Below are 25,659 nucleotides of genomic sequence, written 5' to 3' on the forward strand. Positions count from 1 at the left end.
GGTTTGTGCAGCAAACATTTTTGTTTGTGCTGGTATCATTCTGAAGATATTAAGAAAAATGTTCTCCAGGGGTCATCAGAGGTCAACCACTCCCCTGGCCCTACTCACATTTGGAAACATAAATAAATTTGGTGTCAACCAACTGTGCTATGTTTGTGCAGGTTTGTGCAGGAATTTTTTTTCATTTATACTGCTATTACAAATTATAGAACTATAAAATATTATGAGTTATATAAATAATAAGGTCATCAAAGGTCAACCAGCTCCCCTAACTTCTTCAAATCAGGTAAAATGGGCGTTAATAGACTTGACTACATTTGTTCAGCAAAAATGTTTGTTTGTGCAGCTATCATTTTAAAGATATTAAAAGAAAAGTGTCTAGAGGTCATCAAAGGTCAGCCAGCCCCCCCACCTTCTTCGTATCAGACAAAATAGGTGTCAATCTGATGACCCCTGGAGAACATTTTTCTTAATATCTTCAGAATGATACCAGCACAAACAAAAATGTTTGCTGCACAAACCAGCACAAACGTAGCCGAGTTGATTGACACCTATTTTGTCTGATTCGAAGAAGGTGGGGGGGCTGGTTGACCTTTGATGACCTCTAAAAACATTTCGTTATATCTTTCAAATGATAGCAGCACAAACGAAAATTTTTGCTGCACAAACCAGCACAAACGCAGCACAAACGTTTGACACCATTTTTGTCTGATTTGAAGAAGGTGGGGGGGCCAACTTCACTCAGGTCAGCAGACAGACAGGCGTGAAAAGATTGTTTCGAGTTCTTGCAAGTCAAGACATACACTTGATTTTCTGAGACAAAACAATGACATTGAAGCAGATAATCTAATTTAAATATTTGGAGTCATACATACCCTCTTACACAAGTTACATAAACCGATGCACCAAATAGAGTCCCCTGCCTGACGTCATATACCATGTATGAATGTGCTGGAGGGATACCACAGTTCCTCGCTTTAATATATAAATACAACAAAAATAAAAATACAAAAGAACAACAGTCATCAGTGTGATATTATCGTGATCCAAGATGACAATGTAAAGCATGTTAGATAACTGTTTTTATCAGATGGAAATTGCAAGTTAGACAGGACTCACGCTTGCAGGTGATGTCTGGCTCGGTCCACTTCCCATTGACGCAGGTCATCTCCCCAGTGCCACTTACTTTATTATATCCAAGTATGCACTTGTAATTGATCACAGTACCATCAGGGAATTCTTTTATTTTAAGAGATTCTGCTGTGATCTCTATGCGTACTCTATTTGTAGGATTTTCACAATCAGCTAGGAGAAAAGAAAAATGACACAAAGACACATAAAAGCAAAGCTGTTATTGTGACTTTGGTTATTTTAAAATGACTCTCCAACATAAGTTGAAAAATATGTTAGTTGAAGTAAGACTGGGGCATATGAGGAAAATCTAATATCCTGATATATTTTTGCTATGTCACGATACACAGTATACAATATTCTGAGCTGCAATGTTATTTCAATCTGGAGAGAATTTGACATACAAATTAAGAGTCTTTGGCACAGGGGCCCCAGCTGAGGACATCAATTATCACAAACTTTCCGATGGGCTCGGATGAGCATTCCGTATGCTGAGAGGAACGTTATCCCCCCGGGACCCGACAGTGGTGGTGGAGGCAATGAAGGATGTGGCCGAATGGCTGAGCAAGTGGAGGTGACGAACAAGTTAACTGCGAACGTCCAGCAAATGTTTTGTCAAATCTTAATAAATGTCTGATGGACGTTTGCTGTTGATTTGACGCTCTGCGTCGTTATGACAACGTTAAGTGGACGTTGTCATAACGTTTAATGCTAGACGGGTAGTTGTTAAAGTTAAGGTTATTTTTAAATAAAAGTGTTCTTATTTGTCAAAGTGACCCTGACATCAAACAAAACGTAATATGTTTTATATGTGACAACAAAAATTAGTACAATATTATATCTTTGAAGCCGGTTTGGCCGGTGACGTACTGACCTGCAACGTTCCCGATAAATAGGCACAGGATAAGGAGTTTTCTCTGTCTGCCGATGTCAACTAAACCCTCCATAGATGTGGAAGGAAATACAAACCATCCGGATGAAGCTGCCTCTACATCAGTCCAACTTTAGTCATGGAAATGTGGTGTGTAGAGACGCTCCTCACGGTGGAAATGATTCTCCTTCCATTGAAGTCAATTCATTTTCTTTAGTTACTAGAGGGAAAGGAGGTGAGGTTGAAAAATTTCAAAATAAAAGTCTTGGTTTCCCAACATAAATTACTGTTTTGGAATTCACTAATTCAAAAAAAAAAAAAAAAAAACGACTTTCACAAGAATCCTAACCACGAAGCAATTTACATGCTTAATGACATTGTGTAATTAATTGATTTATTAATTCATTGTAATTAATTAATTATCTAATCTCCTGAGTGGAATTTTGGACATTTGTATTTCACTTTGTTTTCGCATACAAACTGATAAACTGATCTTTGATAGATCTCCCTTCAAATTATGCATTAGGAGAGTAACTGATGAACTTTGAATACAGTGAGTTATGTTATTAGAATTTAGTAATATGCTTTTATAACATGTTATTGAAAGAAGGTAGCCACTGCCAAAAGGTAAATGACATTACAAAATATTTGTACACAACAAATTTGTATTCGTATCGTATCTTTTTGGTAAGGGTAGATATCGTGCTGGTGTCACTATCGTTATAGAAATAAGTTCAACAATTCACCCAAAGAAACTGAAAACTATTCCTGCAGACATGAATTCCTCTTACTGTAAAAATAGTCTTGGCGCTATTTCCTTTCCACTTGTATCTTCAGTTTTTGTTTTGAGTAAAATAAAAGCTGGATAATCACTTATCCATTCTTACTTTCAATAATAATTTGGTAAGCTAACTGTACTGTGTTGCACTTTGAGCTCAGGTGACGTTACAGCACCTGGTTTATATGCAGTACCACTACAGGGATCACGTGGACCACCACCAGTTCCAGGAACACAGTTTGAGAACAACTGAGAAAGATGATAATTAATTCATATCAGTCACTTTTAATTATTTTAATATAATTCTTCACTTATTAAAGCTAGGGTTAGGGTTAGGAGAAAGTGGTTCAATACTCTGAGTCTGGTAGTTATTACATTATAAAGAAAAAAAAAAACTTTTTATACATCTTTATCTTCACATATGCATGAATTGATACATTGTACACACATTCTTTCATTGTCAAATATAAATTATTTCTTTATCTATTGTTTTTTCATCAGAAAATATTACATTTTAAAGATGATTTGTAATCTTTCTCAATAAAATGGTTTGTTAATATTCTGCATACCAGACTAAAAACCCACAGTAAACAATCATGAAAAGAAAGAATCTTCACTATCCTCCAATGCAGACTGTAAACTGTATTAAACCCACTGTATCATTCCTGAACAACTTGGATTATATGTCAGTCCTGAGAAAACATCACATAATAGAAAAACCTGGAAACTCGCTGGCGTAGTATTTATGAAGACATTTTAGCTACACTTTTTTCAATGACTGAAATAATTTAGAACATAAGTAGAAAAAGTGTTTACAACACATTTAGTAGGAATAAAAGAAATTAAGTGAAATAAAGTATTTTCAATCTTTTAGTAATTATGTCAGAATAATTATAAAAATGTTCTCTTTGCCTGTGCAGCATATCTTTCCCTTCTCTCATTTCAATCTGGATCAACTCACACAGAGAAAAATAAGCAGTTAGGAGATTTTAATGAACAAATCTTTGGCGCTCGAACCGGCGGAAGACTAGTGAGCGTAGATCGCCGGGGGAAGATGCTGAGTACGGCGAATCTCACTAGTCTTACCCCCCGGTCCGAAAACTGGTGATGGAGCGGAGCCTTGGATGGAGGAGCGCGTAAGGCGCCTGGAGAATGGTCATCGGGTTGAAGGTGGGGATGGGGAGGAGGTGGGCGAAGCACAGCTGACGAGCAGGCAGATCCCTGCAGGCTCGACTTCTTGAATGGACCGGCTTGACGTTGATTGGCTGGGACGCGCAAGGGCGCCGATCCTGATTGGCCGCAGCGGGGTGTGACGTCATTGAAGTGGATCAGCTTTGTTTGTAGATCAGCTGTGTTCTGTCTCCCAGCTTGAATTTACGCCTTAGCTCCATTACTGACTTTCTTGTTTAACTGATCTCACCTAAAGGCCACTACAGCCAATGAAACTGTTAAGAAAACGTGTATCTAAAAATTAAACTTTGAAACAATACAATTGCCTTCATGATGTTTAGTTTTCTTCTTTTGAAGTGAAAACAAATATAAGTTGAGAAAAGGGAGCCTGCTTGTTTTATCCAAGGCGTGGTAAGGCGCTCAGAGTTCGGCAGTCCTTCATCTGTAGTAAATGTCCCAACAGCTGGGTCCAGTTCCACCTGAGAAAGAAACAGATGAGAAACCAAAGACTGACTGTTTAATCAGAGTTGCATTTTTATTGTGGAGGGGAAAAAATGACAATCGGATCAAGAGCTATTTCTTCTTGCTTGAATATGAAAATCATATTTATACTTAATGATTCACACAGAAAATTACAAGAAGAAAAATGAACAAATTAAAACAGTTTAAACAAGATTGTTTGGTATTGTGATGGTCTGAGCTCAAAAACCAAATGAAATGGATACCTGAATGAAGAAGGATACTTAAAGACTTCGGAACTGAAATATCCCAGTGTTACTATCCTTCAAAGTCATCTGAGCTATAGTGTCAAAAGATAGAAAATTTGTGTGAGAATTGTTGGACATTTCATTTTTTTATCAAAAAGTTAACTGATTTAATGCATTTGTAACTAGCATTCCATGGAATTAAAGGTTAGTCATTGTAATGAAAATATTTTGAACAGAAAAAAATATACAAAAATATTATAAACCAGTAAATTTAGACAAAATTAAGGCTACCTTTTACCCAATTGTATATTAGCAAACACTTAGCCGCCTTGACGGAAGCAGTGATCATTGTCCAGTCTAAACTTTGTGTGTTGTCAAAAAAAAATCCTGAACATCTTTCAGCCTGGCTAAAAGTTTACGAAGCTATTTCTAAGGCTTTATGACTCCAGTGAAGTACACAACCACTTATCAATCCAGATGTTTGTTTTTTCTGGTTTTTACAATTTCCAATAAAATCCTAATTTCAATGTTTTCTCTCTTTTTTTTTTTTTTTTTTACTTTTTTCAGGTATTTTTTTATTTTTATAAGTGGTTTGATGATATTAAACATTTGTGCAAACAATAAGAAATCTGTCAATGGATTGTATTTAGTTTCAAGTAAAGAATCTCAAACATTATTACATAGTAGTTAATGTGCTTTTTTCTCCTTGGCAGTATGTTTTACTTTCACCCAGTTACACAGACATTAACAGCTAAAATGTAACCTGCCTCAGTGTTTTTACATTAGTCTGTTATTAAAAACCAACAAACACAATAAAACACTTGAAGATGAATGCTTGTACATTGTTTCAGGGATTTTTAGTTAATTTAACACTAAAATGGAATCAAAGTGTTCAACTTTACCGTGTATTTACATGTAAACATGCAGAAGTTGAAGGGAGAGAACATGAAATAGGGAAAAGGAGCAAGATGAAAAGCTTAAATGTTTATATACAGCTCTGGTAAAATGAGAGCTTGATCATATAAAATGATCAATCTCTCTGATTTTAGTTTTTTACATGTTTGAGTAAAATGAACAATGTTCTTTTATTTTATGAACTACTGACAACATTTCTCTGAAATTCCAATCAAAAAGTTAGTATTTTGTTGCACAAAATTAGATATGGTCAAAATAACAAAAATAATAAGAAGAAGAAGACGAAGAAGAAGAAGAAGAAGAAGAAGAAATGCAGCGCATTCAGACCTCAAATAATGCAAAGAAATCAAGTTCATATTCATTTAGAAACAACAATACTTATGTTTTAACACAGAAAAACTTCATAAATCAATATTTGGTGGAATAATGATGAGGTTTTCAGTGGGGTTCAGTCCACTGGTTTCTTAATATTTTTCAGAGCTGTATATAAAGATATCCTAAGTTTAAAATACAATATCTCACCATCGCCTCCAAACCCAAAAGATGCAGAAAAGAAGTGCAAGTGAACAGCCAACTGTGAAGGAAAAGAAAGAAAATAGATATTTGATAATTTAGCATTTCAGTTACAGAAAATGATAATATTCATTTCAAAGAGGCACTTTCATTCATGTTACCTGCCACGCCTATCAACAGTAGGTTTGAAGGAGGTTTAATTTCTGCAAAGATAAAATAATATTAAAATCAAACCCAAGAGATTTGCTCTTTAGATAAGAGCAAAACTAAAGATGTTGCTCTTTTCTTTAGATCTCAAAATACTCTGGTCTGCAAGTACAAAACAGTGTAGAAAATGGATTTATAAAATTACAGCAAAGATCCAATTAAGTATTTATAAGGAAAAAATCAACATAGTTCAATATGCACAATTCTTTGGAAAACTAATGAAAAATTACTCCTGCTTAGGTCAAGACACATCCACTTATGATTCTCCAAACATGCCATGTTACTTCTGCGATTCTTTCGTAATGCAGTGACTCACCAAGGTCGTCTCCTGACCGGTGATCAATGTAGAAGTTTTCAACTTCTGCATTGTTTGAGAAATCTATAATTTATTTACTGCTGAGGTACACAGAAAATTCACTTGATTGTGATACAAAAGAAAAAAGAAAAAGAACTGGTGGAGTGAAAAATTTTTGATTAAAAATTTGCTTTCCAACTTCGTTTAAAAATACATTTTAAAAATTTTTTAGAAGAAAACTTTTGATACTTTTTAATAAAGTGGATGCTGATGCACTGCTTGTAGTAATAGTTTCATCCGATGATATTTTGTAGACTTTAAATGACAAAGTCAGCATAACTCTTGTTTATTTCCTAATTTGAATAAAATACATGTTTCTTCAAAATACCCCAAAACTCCCTAGTAAGGCTGTTACCCCCACGACCCGACTCAATATATAGATGTGGTCAGGAAATCTTTAAAGGGGACAATTTATTTTTTGTTGAACTTTATGTAAATATATATTGTCCTCCAGTGAATGTGACAAAAGTAAAATAAAAATGCAAAAATATTCTTGTTACGTATTTTCAAGAAAATCCAAGATCATCCAACTTCCCCATGCTGGAGATTTTAGTTAACAGTAACAACAAATAAAGTTACCTTTAAAATTAGTCACACAAGTGATATCTAGATCCAACAGTATTCCCAGACTGCAATAAAGTAAATCTGCACAGTGAAAATGCCAGTGCTGAATTAGCACCCACAGTGTTAATTTTAACACCCACAAAGTGTCTATATGTGTCCAAGTCAGCTGGTGTTGAAGTAACACTTTTCAAAGTGCTAAAAGGTTGACACCCATTTTTTGTTAAATTAACACCAGATATTGTTAATATTCAACAATACTGAGTGTCACATTAGCATTACAACAATGTTAGTGTTTGAATATAATGTTAAAAGTAACACCAGTGTAGTGTTAACCTCAACACATTATGTCGTGTTGAAAAGGTAAATAATTGACCCCACAAAGTGTCAATATCAACCAAATCCAGTACTAAAAAATATTCAAAACAATACACAGAAATGGAAAGTTCAAATTTTATTAAACCCATTTCAGTATTACATAACTTTAATGCACAGCTCATACAAAAGTTGAAGAATTCCTGTGCTGAACCTTATAAATGTTGCATGTTGGCATAAATAAGTGTTGTTAATTGTCACTCTGATTTCATTGACTCTGGGGCTCTCCTTTGTTGTTGACACATCAATCCCATAAACTGTTGTTTGGATGAATGTGTAGAAGTTTAGAAGAGTTACATCGTAGGACACAGCAAACACAAAGTGCGCCTTAAAAAGTTCATCGAAGGCAGCCACTGCAGTCTTTGCCACACAAGGAATGGGCTTTTGATCAAGGATGATGTAGAACTTCTGAATACTGCTCTTCTTCTCTACAACGCAGAGGAGGAAGGGCTGTGCAGATCCAACTTTGTCATGCTTGTCCTCACCTAATATTAAAAGACAGCACATTAGAAATAATGGCTTTAGTCCCTCACTAGCAACAAATTAAGAACATTTTCCACCTTCCTTTAGCTGTGAACATGCCACGAAAGAGGATGTGACTTGCAAGGAAACTCCTGTGAGCTTAAGTGAAAAGGTCAGTTCTAATGGACTCATACAATTCTTTGTGCCATTATTTTCCCATAACCAATTTTCTGTTCCATGTTGTCATAAAATTAACCCTGATCTCACCCATAACTTCCAAAAATAACTATAAAATTATAATACAAATAACACCAAATAATGACTTTACATTTACAGTCTTGTAAAAGTGAGATCAATTTACGTTAAGTGAAGCCCAATAATTCATGTCAAAAACATACCTTCATGAACTTCACAACACGATCAGCTGCCTCAGTTGCACTAATTTTGACATGTTTCTTCCCTTTGGTGGTTGGAGGCAAGAGATGAACCAGCAGGAGAATGGCTGCCAAGTCGCTATCCCATTCTGATAAAGTCAGAACAAGCCATGATTAGAATGCAAACATAGAAAAGACAGTTGAACATATTTATATATTAATACATACCATAATCGCTTGATTCCTCCTGAGCAGACAGAAGGTCATCCAGGTGAATGCTCTGTCGAATGTTTTTGCTGACAGTGATGACCTTGGGTTTGTAGAACATTGGCCATCTTGCAATAAACTTCCCCGAGATGTCTTCTCCAAAGAGCATGATGAAGTCCTGTCCAACCGTTTGCTAAGTTAGCTTTTTAGATAACACACTTCACCAATATTTCAAATAATACAGATATAGAAGTCTTATCCATGGTTTAAAATGACAACTAGACCTTACCAAATATAACAGAATTCAAATTTACCGTTCGCCTAGATATGACAAAAGGACGGGAGCTTGAATTTGGTGGATTTCCCATTCAAAATGGGTTAAATATCGTACACTCTTTCAAGTCTCAAACTTAAAACCACATTTCCAACGAAACAATGTTTGAATACAAATATTTAACTCACCTTTAGGAAAGAATTATGTCCTTCGTGTAAGAAATGTAGCCGTACTGAGAGACTGACTGGTGGCGTGATGACAGAAAGTAGCACGTGCTCTGCAGCCGTTACGCGAAGGCGGGGCTTAAGCAACACCAACCAATTAACACTGGAATTTAACAACGCAAATATTACGGAATTTATTCTGGCAGTGTTCATTTAAAGCTGCGTGGTGTCAAAACAACACACACTTTTTATTTGACACTACACCTGAGATTTTAACACTGGCATTTTTACTGTATTCAGACCCCAAAGACAAAGATGAAGACCCCAAAGGAAAAGATGGGATTCGAAACACCAAAGTCCGTCCGTCTCTCTCAAAGGTTCCCTTTTTAGTTCTTAGTATCAGTGTTAAGGAAAGATAGGCTAGATGATTGATTTTACTTATTTGATTATTTCTGCCACTTAATTAAGCTGTACTGACCCTTGCAAAATTGCTTTACTAATGAAAAATTTAGCATGAAGAAAATCTAAAAGACATTAAATTAATGAGTCACTTCAAAGTTCTTTGATGGTAGTAAAATAGCTGTGATGTTTGATTCTGGGGAAGAAAAGTAGGTAATGTTTTATAGGTTGCTTTAGCCCAAATTTAAAACAACATCCTTGGGACTCGCCTGAGTCACTAAAACCAACCTGATTCAGAAACAAGTGCAAGTTATAAAAAAAGAGAAGGAGCGACCGTTAACACGTTAACAGATGTCCTCTGTGAAACTAGTTGGCTGTAGGCTGCTCAGTCTGGCAAATTCACAGGGGGAAGAAGGGTGAGACATCTGGATGTAGGTCATAGAAATTATGCGAATCCTTTCTCGAAACCAGCTTAAACAGAGTTTACTTCAGTTCTGGATAGGGTAAATCCCAGCAGATTTGGGAAACTCAATTGACCCGTTAGATGGAGAGCTGGTAGAACATCTCCCCTCTCAGAAGAGGAAGTAGTGACTGAGAGAGTAGAGAGTGAAGGAAAGGGGTGAAGAGGTGAGGGGGGTTTGTTGCATACATTTTGTTGTATACATTGTTTTGTTACAGGACTAAATGAAACACTTATTGTTGTAATTTTGCCTTTTGTGGTCTATTCTGTGACAAAGGATTCAGCCGCAATCCTCCTGAGTTCATGTCTTCTGCATTTTAACATATTCTAAATATGCACCATGAAGCTAATTTTAATTTGGCATGAACAACACACTTTATCTATAACTGTCATTCATCCACCATCCATTTGTTTTTAGGTTTAGTTCTTAGTAATTACCTATCTTGAAACCTTTTATGAAAAACTTATCTCCTCTAAAATATGTTAGCAAGGCACATTTTGACAAATGATCAACAGGTTAGGGTAAAATAACTTTCATATTCAAGGACTCACTCTTGCAGATTAGATCTGGCTCAGTCCAAGTCCCATCAATGCAGGTTATGATCTCAGAGCCACTTTCTTTTTCAAATCCATTGGCGCACTCATATGTAACTTTGGTACCATCTGGGAAATTCTCTCTTAGGAGGGATTCATTCGTGAGAACCATGTTCTCCACACTTTTAGGTATGGAGCAATTACCTAGGAAAAAATATAAATCTTGCATGAGCCTTGTAGTTGATCAGCATTTCATCTGCCATTACCCAACATTGATGCTGCAGCCTACTAACAAGACCACCAATGCCCCATAAAGACTTATATAGTAATCGTAGATTTTCAATGTTATTAATTTTGTTCAACTAAATAACTTGAGATCATGTTGTCAACCATTTCCTTCCCTTTGTGATCACTCCTCTGCTTTCAGTTCTCTATAAAGCTAGGATTATTGTTGACAATTTGAACCTGCTTGGGGACCTACAAATATTTGTGGGGATTGTTCTGCATGCACCATCTTTCACTCAAACTGTATGGTTGCATTTCAACTCATTGTATGATTACAGAGCAGGTTGATCTTTACCAGCATTTCTATGAACCCTCTCTGAGGATTCATTTCTGAAGAATCAGGGATGGATGTTTTTATTTTTTAACTGGCCACATGGGCTGGTAAAGAAAACTTTTCATTGTCGACATAAACATTTCACAAGCCACTGTTTTCTTACCACATTCCATGCTAAGTGGCTCTCATTGTGCTTATCAGGAACCTAAAAGCTACAGAAATAGCTTGACATATTTTTCCAGATTGATAAATATCAGAGATGTTGTCTTCTCTTCTTAAAATAACTTAGAACAAGTCATAATATGTTGCTTTTTTAGTTCTTCATAGACATGTTGACTGGGAGTCTCAAAGTATATTTGATGTTTCTTATTAGTTCGGTGTGAAATCTACAAAAGGCTGGAAATACAGTGTATATTATTATCCTCTAATGAATGTGTCACAAAGTATAATATAAACACAATAATAAACTATGATGAGATTTGTGCTTTTATTGTACATACATTGATTTGTGGTTGAGCTTTGTAGTTGACTTTCATATATAAAACCACAACTCCCAGGACTATTATATTACTGAGGCACATTATTGAAAATATTGTAACAAGACATTTTAATTTCTCTTCTTTTACAATTTCACTGCAAGAACAAGAGTAAGTTTGTTTCATTTACGGAAGAATATGTAGGTAAAGAACCATCTGGGAACGTGAATTATGAACGAGCTAGGGCTGTAAATATTATATCACTCATAATTTGTTTATTCTTAACACTTATTCCCATTCAAATAAACAGTAAAGACAGAGAATTTGCATTTTAACTCATGCTATGGTTTGATTTTTTGATCATGTTAGAATTCCGATGAAACTTGTTCAAAAACCTGTAAAATTAATAACAATTAACCATTAGCCATGTTGCAGTAAGGGTTTCATCTCAGGATGTATTATTGTTAGTTTTATACAGTGGTGAAATGATAGGTGGGACAATGAGCTAATTTACAAGTAGTGGAGAGATGATTTGTGTTATTCACAAATGTGTTTGCAAGCTGTTTGTATTTTGTCTCAGCTAACTGATCTTCTATCAAGCCTGAAAATAAGCACAAGAACTTACGGACACATCGTGGTGGCTCAGAATCATATTCAGCATTTTCAGTACACGTAATGGTTTCATTCCCAACCAAGGTGTATCCTGCGTCACATGTGAAATGTATACTTTGCAGATATTCTGGTTCACGGTCACTATTCCAAGAATGTTCGCCATTTTCCACTTTGATCGGTTTGGGACAGAAAACATCTGAAAAAAAAGGCAAAAAAATAATAATAAAAAAATTGCTGTTTCAATCAAAGTCAAAGTTTTTTTATATTGCTCATTTTTAACAGCCTCAGCAGAACAAAGTGCTTCACAATAAACACAACATCGAAACACAAAATCAAATGAAATTACGTTTAGCAAAAATAATAATTATAAAATTTGCAAATTTTCAAATGTATGAAAACCAAAACTACATAATTTTAGATGAAGCAATTTACCTCCGTCCTTCCATTCCAGGCACAAAGTGCTTCAGTAAACTGTGTTGAGAAAAGAGAGAATATTTCAAACTGATCAACACTTACAGATACAGTCTGCGATTCCAAACCATCCTTCGTCCACGCACTGTTTGAAGCTTGCTCCACTGACCCGGTAGCTGCATAAAGACAAAGGAAGTTATAAAGACTTATGCAATCTGTTGAGCCATGAATAAAAAATTTTAGTTTGCGAGTCAGATTTAATTTTCTATTTACTCTTTTGGAGTCATAGTTTGCTGACAGGATCCAAACGCCCCGTCTTTTCAGGAGGACATAGGCTATATTTCTTCCCAAACTAACAATGGCTATATAAATTTTATAAAAGAGTAAGGTTTCTGTTTTAAAGAATAATTGTACAGCACATACACACACCTACTTATAGCATGTTGCTTAATGTCATAAAGGGGAGGAAAAAACTAATAAAAAAACACTTCTGCAGTTGACAAAGCAGGGTTTCCACCAGAAAACGTCAGAGCCCAGTGGTAGGGGCACCCAGGCGGTCAATTGTGTTTTTGTGTCAGAGGATGTTAAGCTGACAGAAAATTTAAAAATATGAAATGTTACAGGAAGATATCACCAGTGAAATGCTATTTACACCAACAGCAATAGTCTTACAAGCAACAAAACAAAAAAATACAATTAAAATGAGAAAAAGTAAAGCCTGGCAAACCGCACAACTTATAATAAACTGGAGGAAACGCTGCAAAAGAATAAAGGATTACCATAAGTGCTAATTAATAACACAAAATAGGAAAATTTGAGGTAATATCAGCGTTTTAACAAGTTTTCTGCCAAAAAAAAGAGCAACAGATAATTTTGTGTTGATCAGCATTATATGAAAATAGGGTAGACAACATAAATAAGTTGCTTTTCTCATGCAGCAGTTAGATGGAAGGAGAGTGAAAAACCTCTCAGTGGTGGCTGTGGCAGCATCAATCAATACAAGAAAAGAGTTACTATACGATTATTGATGTGTGGATCGGAATTTTCTGAAATAAAATACTGTAGTCGAAATAACAACACATGAAACATAAGTTTTTAAATATTATTGTATTAATATTGATAGACTTACATGGACTATAAATAATTACAAACTAACCTCAGCTCTTATAACAAGAAATTATATAACAACTGGTAGAATGGCACTGGAGATAAAAATAGTTCCTCAGCTGAGTTCACCTACCTTTAGCACCCTTGAGAAACAGTGAAGTTACCACTCTTACACAAGGTATGCTCCATTAAGTGTGAAGAAAGTAGTCATTTTATGTCTTAAATATCAGGAATGTAACCCAGTTGATTAACTCAGATTTATTTTTACTGAACATTCACATATAAAAACAACTGAACTGAAATCATGAAGCTTGAAATTTGTATAAAACGCTGCTGTGAAGAAATGTATAAACAGCTCATTACTCAGTTCAACTCTATCAATTTTCTATTTAATCTCAAATTTTACTAATCCACACAAACATTTCACCAGCCACTTTTTCTCCCTGTGTGCAACATCATCGCTGAGCTATTTCAGAGAACCTACATCACATTCCATTTTTTCTACATTGGATGTAAGTGTCTCTCATGGAGTATTACAGTTTAAAAGCCTCAGAAATAGTTTAAAATGACTTAAATCAGGTCATAATGTGTTGGTTATTTAAAATCTTTATAGCAATGTTGTAAGGGAGTTTCACACACTGTTGCTGATATATTGGCCCATTCTTCCATGCATATCTCCTCTAGAGCAGGAATGTTTTGGGCTCTCGCTGGGCAACACAGACTTTCAACTCCCTTCAATGGTTTGCTATGAGGTTGAGATCTGCAGATAGAAATGCTTCTTACGAAGCTACCCCTTTGTTTCCCTGGCCATGTGTTTGGGATCACTGTCATGCTGAAAGATCAGCCTATGTTTCATCTTCAATGCCCTTGTTGATGAAGTTTTGCAACCAAAATCTCATGATACAGGGTCCCATTCATTCTTTCATATACAAAGATCAGTCATCCTTGTCCAGTTGCAGAGAAACAGCTTCAAAGCATGATGTTGCCATCCCCATGCTTCACAGCAGGTATAGTGTTCTTTGGATGCAACTCAGCATTCACTCTCCTCCAAACACAACTCAAGTTTATACCAAATTGTTCTACTTTGGTTTCATCTGACCATGTGACATTCTCCCGATGCTGTTGTGGAACATCCAAATGCTCTCTAGTAATCTTCAGATGGGCCAGGATATGTACTTATAAGCCACATGTTGGTGTGCTCCTGGGCAAGGCACATAACTGACAAATTGCTTTCCAGGCTGTGTATCGGTTTACAAATGTGTGAGCATTTATGAATGCAAATGGGTGAATGTAACTCTAATGTAAAGCGCTTTAAGTGGTCAAATGATTGGAAAAGCTGTATATGTTCAGCCCATTTACCATTTTCCATCTGAAATTTTTGATGCATGGAGTGAGATCCTTCTTGGATCCCTAATCAAGCGGTATTATCAGTAGTTTTGAATGTCTTCCATTTTCTCATTACTGCTCCCACAGAACAATACAAGCACAATAACAAACAAAAATAATGCTGGATATGTATTTTTTTTTTTTTAAAGAGAGTTTCATAGGGGCTGCACAGTGGAGCAGTTGGTAGCAATGTTGCCTTGCAGTACAAAGGTCCTGGGTTCAATTCCCAGCACGGCGTCTTTCTGCATGGAGTTTGCATTTTCTCAATGTACATGCATGGGTTCTCACCGGGTTCTACGGCTTCCTCCCACAGACCAAAAACAACTTTCAGGTAAATTGGTCTCTTTAAATTCTCCCTAGCTGTGTGTGTGTGCATGGTTGTTTATGTTGTGTGAAGAAGAAAGTCACACTTGTGTCTTCTTTTAAGTTTTTCATGTTATTTTCTTCAGTAGATCTTGATGGAACTGCCACACCACCAAAGGTGAGTAGGTGAGCAGGATTTTTCAATTACTTTAGATTGTTTAACACCTTGCAGTGTGAAAGTGAACCATACCAGCTAAAATGTAACACATGTTGTAATTTCAGTCTTCAGTCCCCAATTGAACTGAGTCGACTGGACTATCAGGTGTGAAAAGACCCTTAATTGAGTTAATGCAAGTCACCACATACACTTAATTTTCTGAGATAACACAATAACATTTAAACAGATAATAATGAAATTTAAATACTTGGAATCATACATACCCTTCTTCACAGATTACTGTAGCCATTGCACCAAGTAGAGTACCCTGGCTGGTTTCAAATGACATGTGCGGTTTTGCTTCTGGGACACCACAGTCTGACCCTTTGATATAAAGAAACAACAAAAACAAAACAAACAACCAAAAATTATTATTGTAGGATTACATAAACCCTAGATGACCATGAAAGGCATGATGGATGACTGTTTGTTAGATGTAAAATGCAAGTTAAACAAGACTCACTCTTGCAGATGATATCTGACTTGGTCCACTTCCCATTGACACATCTATTGATTCCAGTGCCACTTATTTGATCACTCCCATTTATGCACTGATATTTGATCACAGTACCACTTGGAAAAATGCTTTTAAGGAGGGACTCAGCAGAGAGAACTGTGTTCTGTACATGTTGAGGTTTGGAACAGTCAGCTAGGAGGACATGAAATTGAAGAAAAATCACACACAAACACATACACACATAAAAGCAACGCTGTTGTTGTGGTATTTGGTTATTGAAAAATTATTCTAAAAAATATGTTTAAGAAACAAATTAGGTGAAACTTATATTTGAACACAAAATGTTAAATATTAGGACATGATGTTTGCGTAAGCGCAAAATTTCTGTATGTAAACAATGGCATGCAAGGTGTCTGCATTTATAAATCTGATTAAGTCAGTGCTTCACCAGCTATGAACCTAACTGGACGTCCTGGGAATCAGGGAAGGAAATTTAGCATGTTCTCCATTGCTCACAGTGGCTGGTGAAGAAAATATTTCATCGACTTTTTCTCCAGCCACTTTTTTTTGTCTTTGTGTTGTCATTCGTTCTTAAAATTACTTTCATCATGTTACAATGTGTTGCTTTTTTAGATATTTATAGCCACGTTGTCAGGGAGTTTTGACATATATTTAATGCTCATTATCAAAAGAGGGGGCAATAATTTTCATAGAACTTATAAATATACATTTTACTTCAGTGATTTTGTCACAAATTACAATATACGCAGAATAATAATCAATTTTTGGATTATGATTGTATTATATACACTTTGAATTGTGGTTGGGATTTTTAGCTCTATTATATAAACAACCACAACATTGTTATTTTTTTTGGGACGTGGGTTTTCGGCACATCATTGAAAATATTGCAACAAAAAATTCTAACTTCTCCTCTTTTACAATTTCATTGCAAGAACAAAAGTAATTGTCTCTTTTATGAAAAAATATGTTGTGAATGGCTCATCTGGGAATGTGCATTGCAAACCAGCTAAAGCTATAAATGTTATAGTGTTCATAATTTGTTTATACTTAACACTTGTCCCCATTAAAAATAAAACAATACAGAAAAAAAACATCTTTTACTTTTTTGATCACGTTAGAAATTTAATGACATTTGACAAAAACCTATGAGATAAATCAAAAAATAACTGTTAGTCATGATGTTGTTAAGTTTCCATCTCAGGATGGATCATTGTCAGTGTTATACTGTGGTGAAATGATAGGCTGGACAATGAGCTAATTTACAAGTAGTGGAAAGACGATTTGTGTTATTTGGAAGCTGTTTGTATCTTGTCTCAGCTAACTGATCTTCTATGAAGCCTGAAAAAAAGCACAAGAACTTACGGACACATCGTGGTGGCTTAGAATCATATTCACCAGATTTAGTACACGTAATGGTTTTATTCCCAAACAAGGTGTATCCTTTGTCACATCTGAAATGTATAGTTTGTCGATATTCTATTTTACGGCGCATAATCAAAGAATGTTTGCCATTATCCATTCTGGGTGGTCTGGGACAGGAAACAACTGCAAACATTGGCAAAAGAAAAAGAAAATTGCTGTTTAAGGTACAAAATACTTCAATTGAGAAAAAAAGAGAATAATTTAAACTGAACAGAGCTAAAAATAACTGTTAGTCATGATGTTGTTAGGTTTCCATCTCAGGATGGATCATTGTCAGTGTTATACTGTGGTGAAATGACAGGCTGGACAATGAGCTAATTTACAAGTAGTGGAAAGACGATTCATGTTATTTGCAAGCTGTTTGTATCTTGTCTCAGCTAACTGATCTTCTATGAAGCCTGAAAAAAAGCACAAGAACTTACGGACACATCGTGGTGGCTTAGAATCATATACACCAGTTTCAGTACACGTAATGGTTTTAGTCCCAACCAAGTTGTATGCTGTGTTACATGTGAAACGTATAGTTTGTCGATATTCTGGTTCAAGATCATTATTCCAAGAATGTCTGCCATTTTGCACTCTGGTCGGTTTGGGACAAGTGACAACTGCAAAAATTGGCAAAAGAAAAAGAAAATAGCTGTTTAAGGTACAATATTTTTTAATTGAGAAAAAAAAGAGAATAATTGAACAGAGCTAAAAATAACTGTTAGTCATGATGTTGTTAGGTTTCTATCTCAGGATGGATCATTGTCAGTTTTATACTGTAGTGAAATGACAGGCTGGACAATCAGCTAATTTACAAATAGTGGAAACATGGTTTACTTTATTTACAAGTGTATTTGTAAACTGTTTGTATGTTGTCTTAGCTAACATATTTTCTATAGATTCTGAAATAAAGCACAAGAACTTACCAATGCATTTTGGTGGCTCAGGATCATATTTGCCCATTCTATTGCACGTAATGGTTTTACTCCCATGCAAGTTGTATCCTGGGTCACAAGTGAAATTTATACTTTGTTGATATTCTGGTTCACGGTTACTAGTCCAAGTATGTGTGCCATTTCCTATACTCGGTATGGAACAAGTAACATCTGGAAAAATTGGCAAAAGAAAAAGAAAGTTGCTGTTACAGGCACAAATTACTTCAGGTGAAAAAAAAGAGAGAATAATTTATACTGAACAATACTCACATACACAACGTCCATCTCCATACCATCCTGTGTGGGTGCAAAGTATTACGTTCGATCCATAGAGCACGTAACTGCATAAAGTCAAAAGAAGTAATAAAGACTAATAGAATCTGTTTGACCATAAGAAAAGTTCAGCTGGTGAATAATATTTAATAATTAAAGATTATACGTCTAATTTTACATTTTCTATTTACTTTTTCACACAGAATCAGTTTTCTGATGGGATACAAAAAAAAAACCTCCTCTTCTCAAAATAGAGAAGGTTTCTGCTTAGCGATGGCTATATAATCTTTTTTATGAAAGAGAAACTTTTGTTTTTCTTTAACGTAAAATTGCACAACATGGATTCACATCTCTCCGTGCTGCTGATGTTGCATCCTTGAACATAGAGAGCAAGAATCAGGATAGTTATGTTAACTTGCTTCTCTCATGCAGCATTGTAATGCAGTGAGACATAAACATGTTGTTCACTGTCAAAGTGGAGGGAAAAAGCTAATTACATAAGCAAAGTAATAATAAACTGGCAAATAAAGAATACATTTTTATATTTCTGCAAAATAAAATGACTAAAGGCAGGTTTCTAGTTTCTGCCATTAGATTAACATTACAAAATACATAACTGACTCACAGAAAGATTATGTCTAACAACTCATAAAACAAACAAACAAACAAAAAACAACCCTCTTCTGCAGTTCACAAAAGAATAAAGGATTACCTATAAGAGCTAATTAATAACACAAAATAATACAATTTGGTTAAATATCTGCATTTTAACAGTTTGTTGCAGACAAAATGTCAACATAGGCTTCTATCTTCTACTATTAGGTTATTTTTCAGACTACAAATATGTTTGCATTAGCTTTACAAAAAGACTGGGAGGAAGGAACAAAGCATGCTCCTAAGTTGCTTTGTTGCATGCAGCAGATTGATGGAAGGTTAGGAGAGTGAAAAAGCCCCTCGTAGTGGATGTGTCACTATCAATTAATCCAAGAAAAGATTTACTAATTGATTACTAATATGTGGATTGCAATTTTCTTAAATTAAATAAGAAAATTATTTGTCCATCCATTTTTTTTCTTACACCCTTATCCCATCGGGGTCGGGATTGGTGCTGGTGCCTATCTCCAGCTGTCACAACGACTAATCAATTATGAAAAATATGTTTTTAACAAAGTTTGTATTATAGGTAATATTAACAGACTTATTTGAAATATTATCATTGACTGGAAACCTTTTTAATGTAAACTCTTCTAATAATAAATCACATAACTGCATAAAATATGTGCAAATTGCACTGGAGATAGAATAATAGTCCTTCAACCTATTCCAACTGTCTTTAGCAACCATTGCAAAAAGGTCATTCATACTCCCTCATAAGATATGTTTTACTCATGGTGAAAAAAGTAGTCATTTTTAATAATATATTAAATATTTGAATTTTAAATCAGGATATTAGCTCAGATTTTCTTTACTGAAGATTCACACATAAAAAAAGCACTGAATTGCACTCATAACGCAAGAAATTTCTATAAAACGTAAATCTGAAAAAATTATAAACAGCTCCATAAACCTTGTATAACTCAATTCAACTCAGTTAATGTTTCATTTTATGTTGACATATATTTGTACAAATTTTACTGGCTCTAATGTTTTTATTTTTAAATGTGCTGACATATCTAGATGCACATCCTGACAAAAATTTAATTGCTGCATATTACATAAATACTGGTATTGCAGCAATGAACATGTTAGTGTCCCTCATGATTTCGGGCACATTCATACCTAACACATTTGGTCTGGTTTAAACAGATCAAAGTTTGTTTCCCCTGTTGGTCCAGACCTTTTATGGAGCTGTGAATACAGTCATGCAAATCCTGGTGTGAACCAAACAACCAGACTGAGACTAATTTTTTAGGTGATCTCTTGACTTGCAGTAAATTGGCCTCAAAATCTTAGTCTCAGTTTGATTAAAGTGAAATCTGGAACAATTTTTTTAGGTTCTCCGCTTTCAAACAAATTCTCGTACAGTTCGCCTTGGGTGCAAACCAAATACATGAAATATGCATCTTTTTAGACTACATAATTCCTTGTTGGTCGGTATTATGGTAAAAATGAATACATCAGAGTTTCCTGCACTTCCATATGTGGTGATTTTAATGAACTTGTACCTGTTCTCCTGTTTTCTGCTTAGCAATGCTGTTACCAGTTTGTGTTGGGTCAGCGCAGGTGGAACAAACACATTTGCAAATTCTGTTTCAAAATGAGAAATATTCCTGTGTCAAATGAACTGCTGTTGATGTTCTAAATTATATTGCTGTTATTTAAATAGGAGAAGTGTGGATGCACATCTGGACACACCAAGAAAGCAAACTCTGAGCTGCCTCAAAATCTAGGACTCAGTTTGATTAAAGGGAAATCTGGAACAATTTGTATGTGGATGCAAGAGGACTAGTGATCATTTAAAAAGCAAGAAGGGAACCATGGCGCAAGGCACAATTGGTAAATATAACCAAAATAAAAGGAAGAAATGGCTCATGATATATTTCTAAAAACAAGAGAAATCTTAGAAGCACATTTTGTTTACATTTTGTGAAGAAGAAAGATGCACTCATGTCTTCTCAGCTTTTCATGTTATTTGTTCAGTAGATCTGCAAACCACCACAGGCAATGGGGTGAAAAGGTTTTTCAATTACTTTGAATTGTTTAAAAAAGTACAGTATGAAAGCGAACCACACCATCTAAAATGGAACAAATGTTGCAATTTTGGCCCTCAGTTGAACTGAGCCCAGCAGACTGACGGACATGAAAAGATTGTTTCGAGTTCTTGCAAGTCAAGACATACACTTGATTTTCTGAGACAAAACAATGACATTGAAGCAGATAAACTAATTTAAATATTTGGAATCATACATACCCTTTTTCACAAGACATATAAACCGATGCACCAAGTAGAGTCCCCTGGCTGACGTCAAGTATCATGTGTGGCTGTGTTTTAACGGGACCACAGTCCATCGCTTTAATATAAAAATACCACAAAAATAAAAATACAAAAGAACAACAGTCACCAGTGTGATATTATCTTGATCCAAGATGACAATGTAAAGCATGTTAGATAACTGTTTTTGTCAGATGTAAATTGCAAGTTAGACAGGACTCACGCCTGCAGGTGATGTCTGGCTTGGTCCACTTCCCATTGACGCAGGTCATCTCCCCAGTGCCATTTACTCGAATATATCCAAGAATGCACTTATAATTGATCACAGTACCATCAGGGAATTCTTTTATTTTAAGAGATTCCGCTGTGATCTCTATGTGTACTCTATTTGTAGGATTTTCACAATCAGCTAGGAGAAAAGAAAAATGACACAAAGACACATAAAAGCAAAGCTGTTATTGTGACTTTGGTTATTTTAAAATGACTCTCCAACATAAGTTGAAAAATATGTTAGTTGAAGTAGGACTGGGGCATATGAGGAAAATCTAATATCCTGATATATTTTTGCTATGTCACGATACACAGTATACAATATTCTTAAATGAGCTGCAATGTTATTTCAATCTGGGGAGAATTTGACATACAAATTAAGAGTCTTTGGCACAGGGGCCCCAGCTGAGGACATCAATTATCACAAACTTTCCGATGGGCTCGGATGAGCATTCCGTATGCTGAGAGGAACGTTATCCCCCCGGAACCCGACAGTGGTGGTGGAGGCAATGAAGGATGTGGCCGAATGGCTGAGCAAGTGGAGGTGAAGGGGTGGAGGTGGGTTGAGCTCTGCTGGAAGCGGGAGACGCCATGGATGATGGTCCTTATCAGCTGGAATATGGGCGGTGATTGGATGTGACGCATCTTGGACCAGCGTTGATTAATCAGTGGTGATGAGCATGCTGCACCGGTTGGGGTTAGAAGAGTCTTCCAGTTTGAATTTGCACCTGGGCTTCATTTTATAAATCCCTTGCAGCATGATGTCACACACACACACTTTACCGCCCCCATTTCCCTGCTAGACTTAAATGTAAGCTCATAAAAAATTGATTCAGTATTTTGCGTAGAACTAACAGCAGATGGTAGCAGTGAGCTTCAGGTTCTGTAAACGGCTTTGATTACAGAACTAGTGAGGGGGCAGTGAAATGCTAATGTTAAATCCACCCATATGTTCAATATTAACTGCATGTTTTTAAATGCTGACGTCAGTAATTCCTTTTTAAGTCTCCAAATTCTTTTGGATAGATATTGATGCTCTGTACCAATTACTTTTTTCTAAACTTTATTGTGTCTTATGTACATACATCTATAGTAGATTGTTTTTTATCAGTACTTTTGACTCGGTAGACATTATAGATCATATGACGAACAAGTTAACTGCGAACGTCCAGCAAATGTTTTGTCAAATCTTAATAAATGTCTGATGGACGTTTGCTGTTGATTTGACGCTCTGCGTCGTTATGACAACGTTAAGTGGACGTTGTCATAACGTTTAATGCTAGACGGGTAGTTGTTAAAGTTAAGGTTATTTTTAAATAAAAGTGTTCTTATTAGTCAAAGTGACCCTGACATCAAACAAAACGTAATATGTTTTTATATGTGACAACAAAAATTAGTACAATATTATATCTTTGAAGCCGGTTTGGCCGGTGACGTACTGACCTGCAACGTTCCCGATAAATAGGCACAGGATAAGGAGTTTTCTCTGTCTGCCGATGTCAACTAAACCCTTCATAGATGTGGAAGGAAATACAAACCATCCGGATGAAGCTGCCTCTACATCAGTCCAACTTTAGTCATGGAAATGTGGTGTGTAGAGACGCTCCTCACGGTGGAAATGATTCTCCTTCCATTGAAGTCAATTCATTTCTTTAGTTACTAGAGGGAAATGAGGTGAGGTTGAAAAATTTCAAAATAAAAGTCTTGGTTTCCCAACATAAATTACTGTTTTGGAATTCACTAATTCAAACAAACGACTTTCACAAGAATCCTAACCACGAAGCAATTTACATGCTTAATGACATTGTGTAATTAATTGATTTATTAATTCATTGTAATTAATTAATTATCTAATCTCCTGAGTGGAATTTTGGACATTTGTATTTCACTTTGTTTTCGCATACAAACTGATAAACTGATCTTTGATAGATCTCCCTTCAAATTATGCATTAGGAGAGTAACTGATGAACTTTCAATACAGTGAGTTATGTTATTACAATTTAGTAATATGCTTTTATAACATGTTATTGAAAAGAAGGAAGCCACTGCCAAAAAGGTAAATAACATTACAAAATATTTGTACACAACAAATTTGTATTCGTATCGTATCTTTTTGGTAAGGGTAGATATCGTGCTGGTGTCATACTATCGTTATAGAAATAAGTTCAACAATTCACCCTAAGCAACTGAAAACTATTCCTGCAGACACAAATTCCTCTTACTGTAAAAATAGTCTTGGCGCTATTTCCTTTCCATTTGTATCTTCAGTTTTTGTTTTGAGTAAAATAAAAGCTGGATAATCACTTATCCATTCTTACTTTCAATAATAATTTGGTAAGCTAACTGTACTGTGTTGCACTTTGAGCTGAGGTGACGTTACAGCACCTGGTTTATATGCAGTACCACTACAGGGATCACGTGGACCACCACTAGTTCCAGGAACACAGTTTGAGAACGACTGACCAAGATGATAATTAATTCATATCAGTCACTTTTAATTATTTTAATATAATTCTTCACTTATTAAAGCTAGGGTTAGGGTTAGGAGAAAGTGGTTCAATACTCTGAGACTGGTAGTTATTACATTATAAAGAAAAAAAAAACTTTTTATACATCTTTATCGTCACATATGCATGAATTGATACATTGTACACACATTCTTTCATTGTCAAATATAAATTATTTCTTTATCTATTGTTTTTTTTCATCTGAAAATATTACATTTTAAAGATGATTTGTAATCTTTCTCAATAAAATGGTTTGTTAATATTCTGCATACCAGACTAAAAACCCACAGTAAACAATCATGAAAAGAAAGAATCTTCACTATCCTCCAATGCTAACTGTAAACTGTATTAAACCCACTGTATCATTCCTGAACAACTTGGATTATATGTCAGTCCTGATAAAACATCACATAACAGAAAAACCTGGAAACTCGCTGGCGTAACATTTATGAAGACATTTTTTCAATGACTGAAATAATTTAGAACATCAGTAGAAAAAGTGTTTACAACACATTTAGTAGGAGTAAAAGAAATTAAGTGAAATAAAGTATTTTCAATCTTTTAGTAATTAAGTCAGAATAATTATAAAAATGTTCTCTTTGCCTGTGCAGCATATCTTCCCCTTCTCTCATTACTGACTTTCCTGTTTAACTGATCTCACCTAAAGGCCACTACAGCCAATGAAACTGTTAAGAAAACGTGCATCTAAAAATTAAACTTTGAAACAATACAATAGCCTTCATGATATTTAGTTTTCTTCTTTTGAAGTGAAAACAAATATAAGTTGAGAAAAGGGAGACTGCTTGTTTTATCCCAAGGCGCTCAGAGTTCAGCAGTCCTTCATCTGTAGTAAATGTCCCAACAGCTGGGTCCAGTTCCAACTGAGAAAGAAACAGATGAGAAACCAAAGACTAACTGTTTAATCAGAGTTGCATTTTGATTGTGGTGGGGAAAAAATGACAATCGGATCAAGAGCTGTTTCTTCTTGCTTGAATATAAAATCATATTTATACTTAATGATTCACACAGAAAATTACAAGAAGAAAAATGAACAAATTAAAACAGTTTAAACAAGATTGTTTGGTATTGTGATGGTCTGAGCTCAAAAACCAAATGAAATGGATACCTGAATGAAGAAGGATACTTAAAGACTTCGGAACTGAAACAGGATTGTTTGGTATTGTGATGGGTGAAAAAATACATAAAATGAATACCTACCTGAATGAAGAAGGATACTTAAAAAGTGTGGAATTGTAATGGCTCCAACGTCAGCTCTTCTCTAGTGTCATATGAACTATAGGGTCATCAATTAAGAAATTTGTGTAA

The 25,659-nt window shown here is 35.3% G+C and overlaps 2 protein-coding genes across 5 annotated transcripts in view; both read right to left on the reverse strand.

The window, feature by feature from the left end:
- LOC129372765 (sushi, von Willebrand factor type A, EGF and pentraxin domain-containing protein 1-like) overlaps positions 1–2,264 on the reverse strand; it is a 28,443-nt gene extending 26,179 nt beyond the window's left edge. The window contains exons 1-3 of the mRNA XM_055050264.1: positions 2,006–2,264; positions 1,120–1,305; positions 876–975 (exon numbers count right to left, since the gene is read on the reverse strand). The gene's annotated coding sequence lies outside the window, so the exon portion shown is untranslated. The remainder of the gene's footprint in view (positions 1–875; positions 976–1,119; positions 1,306–2,005) is intronic.
- A 1,503-nt stretch (positions 2,265–3,767) lies between these two features.
- LOC129372766 (C4b-binding protein-like) overlaps positions 3,768–25,659 on the reverse strand; it is a 51,914-nt gene continuing 30,022 nt past the window's right edge. The window contains exons 1-15 of one of the 4 annotated variants that reach the window (XM_055050265.1): positions 23,270–23,498; positions 21,780–21,965; positions 21,536–21,635; positions 18,622–18,692; positions 18,343–18,522; positions 17,854–18,036; positions 17,372–17,554; positions 15,992–16,177; positions 15,753–15,852; positions 12,621–12,691; positions 12,118–12,300; positions 10,476–10,661; positions 6,247–6,288; positions 6,095–6,146; positions 3,768–4,429 (exon numbers count right to left, since the gene is read on the reverse strand). In XM_055050265.1, the coding sequence (XP_054906240.1) occupies positions 4,348–4,429; positions 6,095–6,146; positions 6,247–6,288; positions 10,476–10,661; positions 12,118–12,300; positions 12,621–12,691; positions 15,753–15,852; positions 15,992–16,177; positions 17,372–17,554; positions 17,854–18,036; positions 18,343–18,522; positions 18,622–18,692; positions 21,536–21,635; positions 21,780–21,965; positions 23,270–23,342 (1,878 nt within the window). In that variant the 5' untranslated portion in view covers positions 23,343–23,498 and the 3' untranslated portion in view covers positions 3,768–4,347. Of the gene's footprint in view, positions 4,430–6,094; positions 6,147–6,246; positions 6,289–7,689; positions 8,069–8,443; positions 8,569–8,647; positions 8,805–9,608; positions 10,055–10,475; positions 10,662–12,117; positions 12,301–12,620; positions 12,692–15,752; positions 15,853–15,991; positions 16,178–17,371; positions 17,555–17,853; positions 18,037–18,342; positions 18,523–18,621; positions 18,693–21,535; positions 21,636–21,779; positions 21,966–23,269; positions 23,499–25,659 lie in introns of those variants that run through there. The other 3 variants (XR_008607287.1, XM_055050268.1, XM_055050266.1) reach the window with 3 other exon arrangements.

This window comes from Poeciliopsis prolifica, unplaced genomic scaffold (genome assembly GCF_027474105.1).
Source record: "Poeciliopsis prolifica strain line A6 unplaced genomic scaffold, Auburn_PproV2 SCAFFOLD030, whole genome shotgun sequence".
NCBI classification, from domain to species: Eukaryota; Metazoa; Chordata; class Actinopteri; order Cyprinodontiformes; family Poeciliidae; genus Poeciliopsis; species Poeciliopsis prolifica.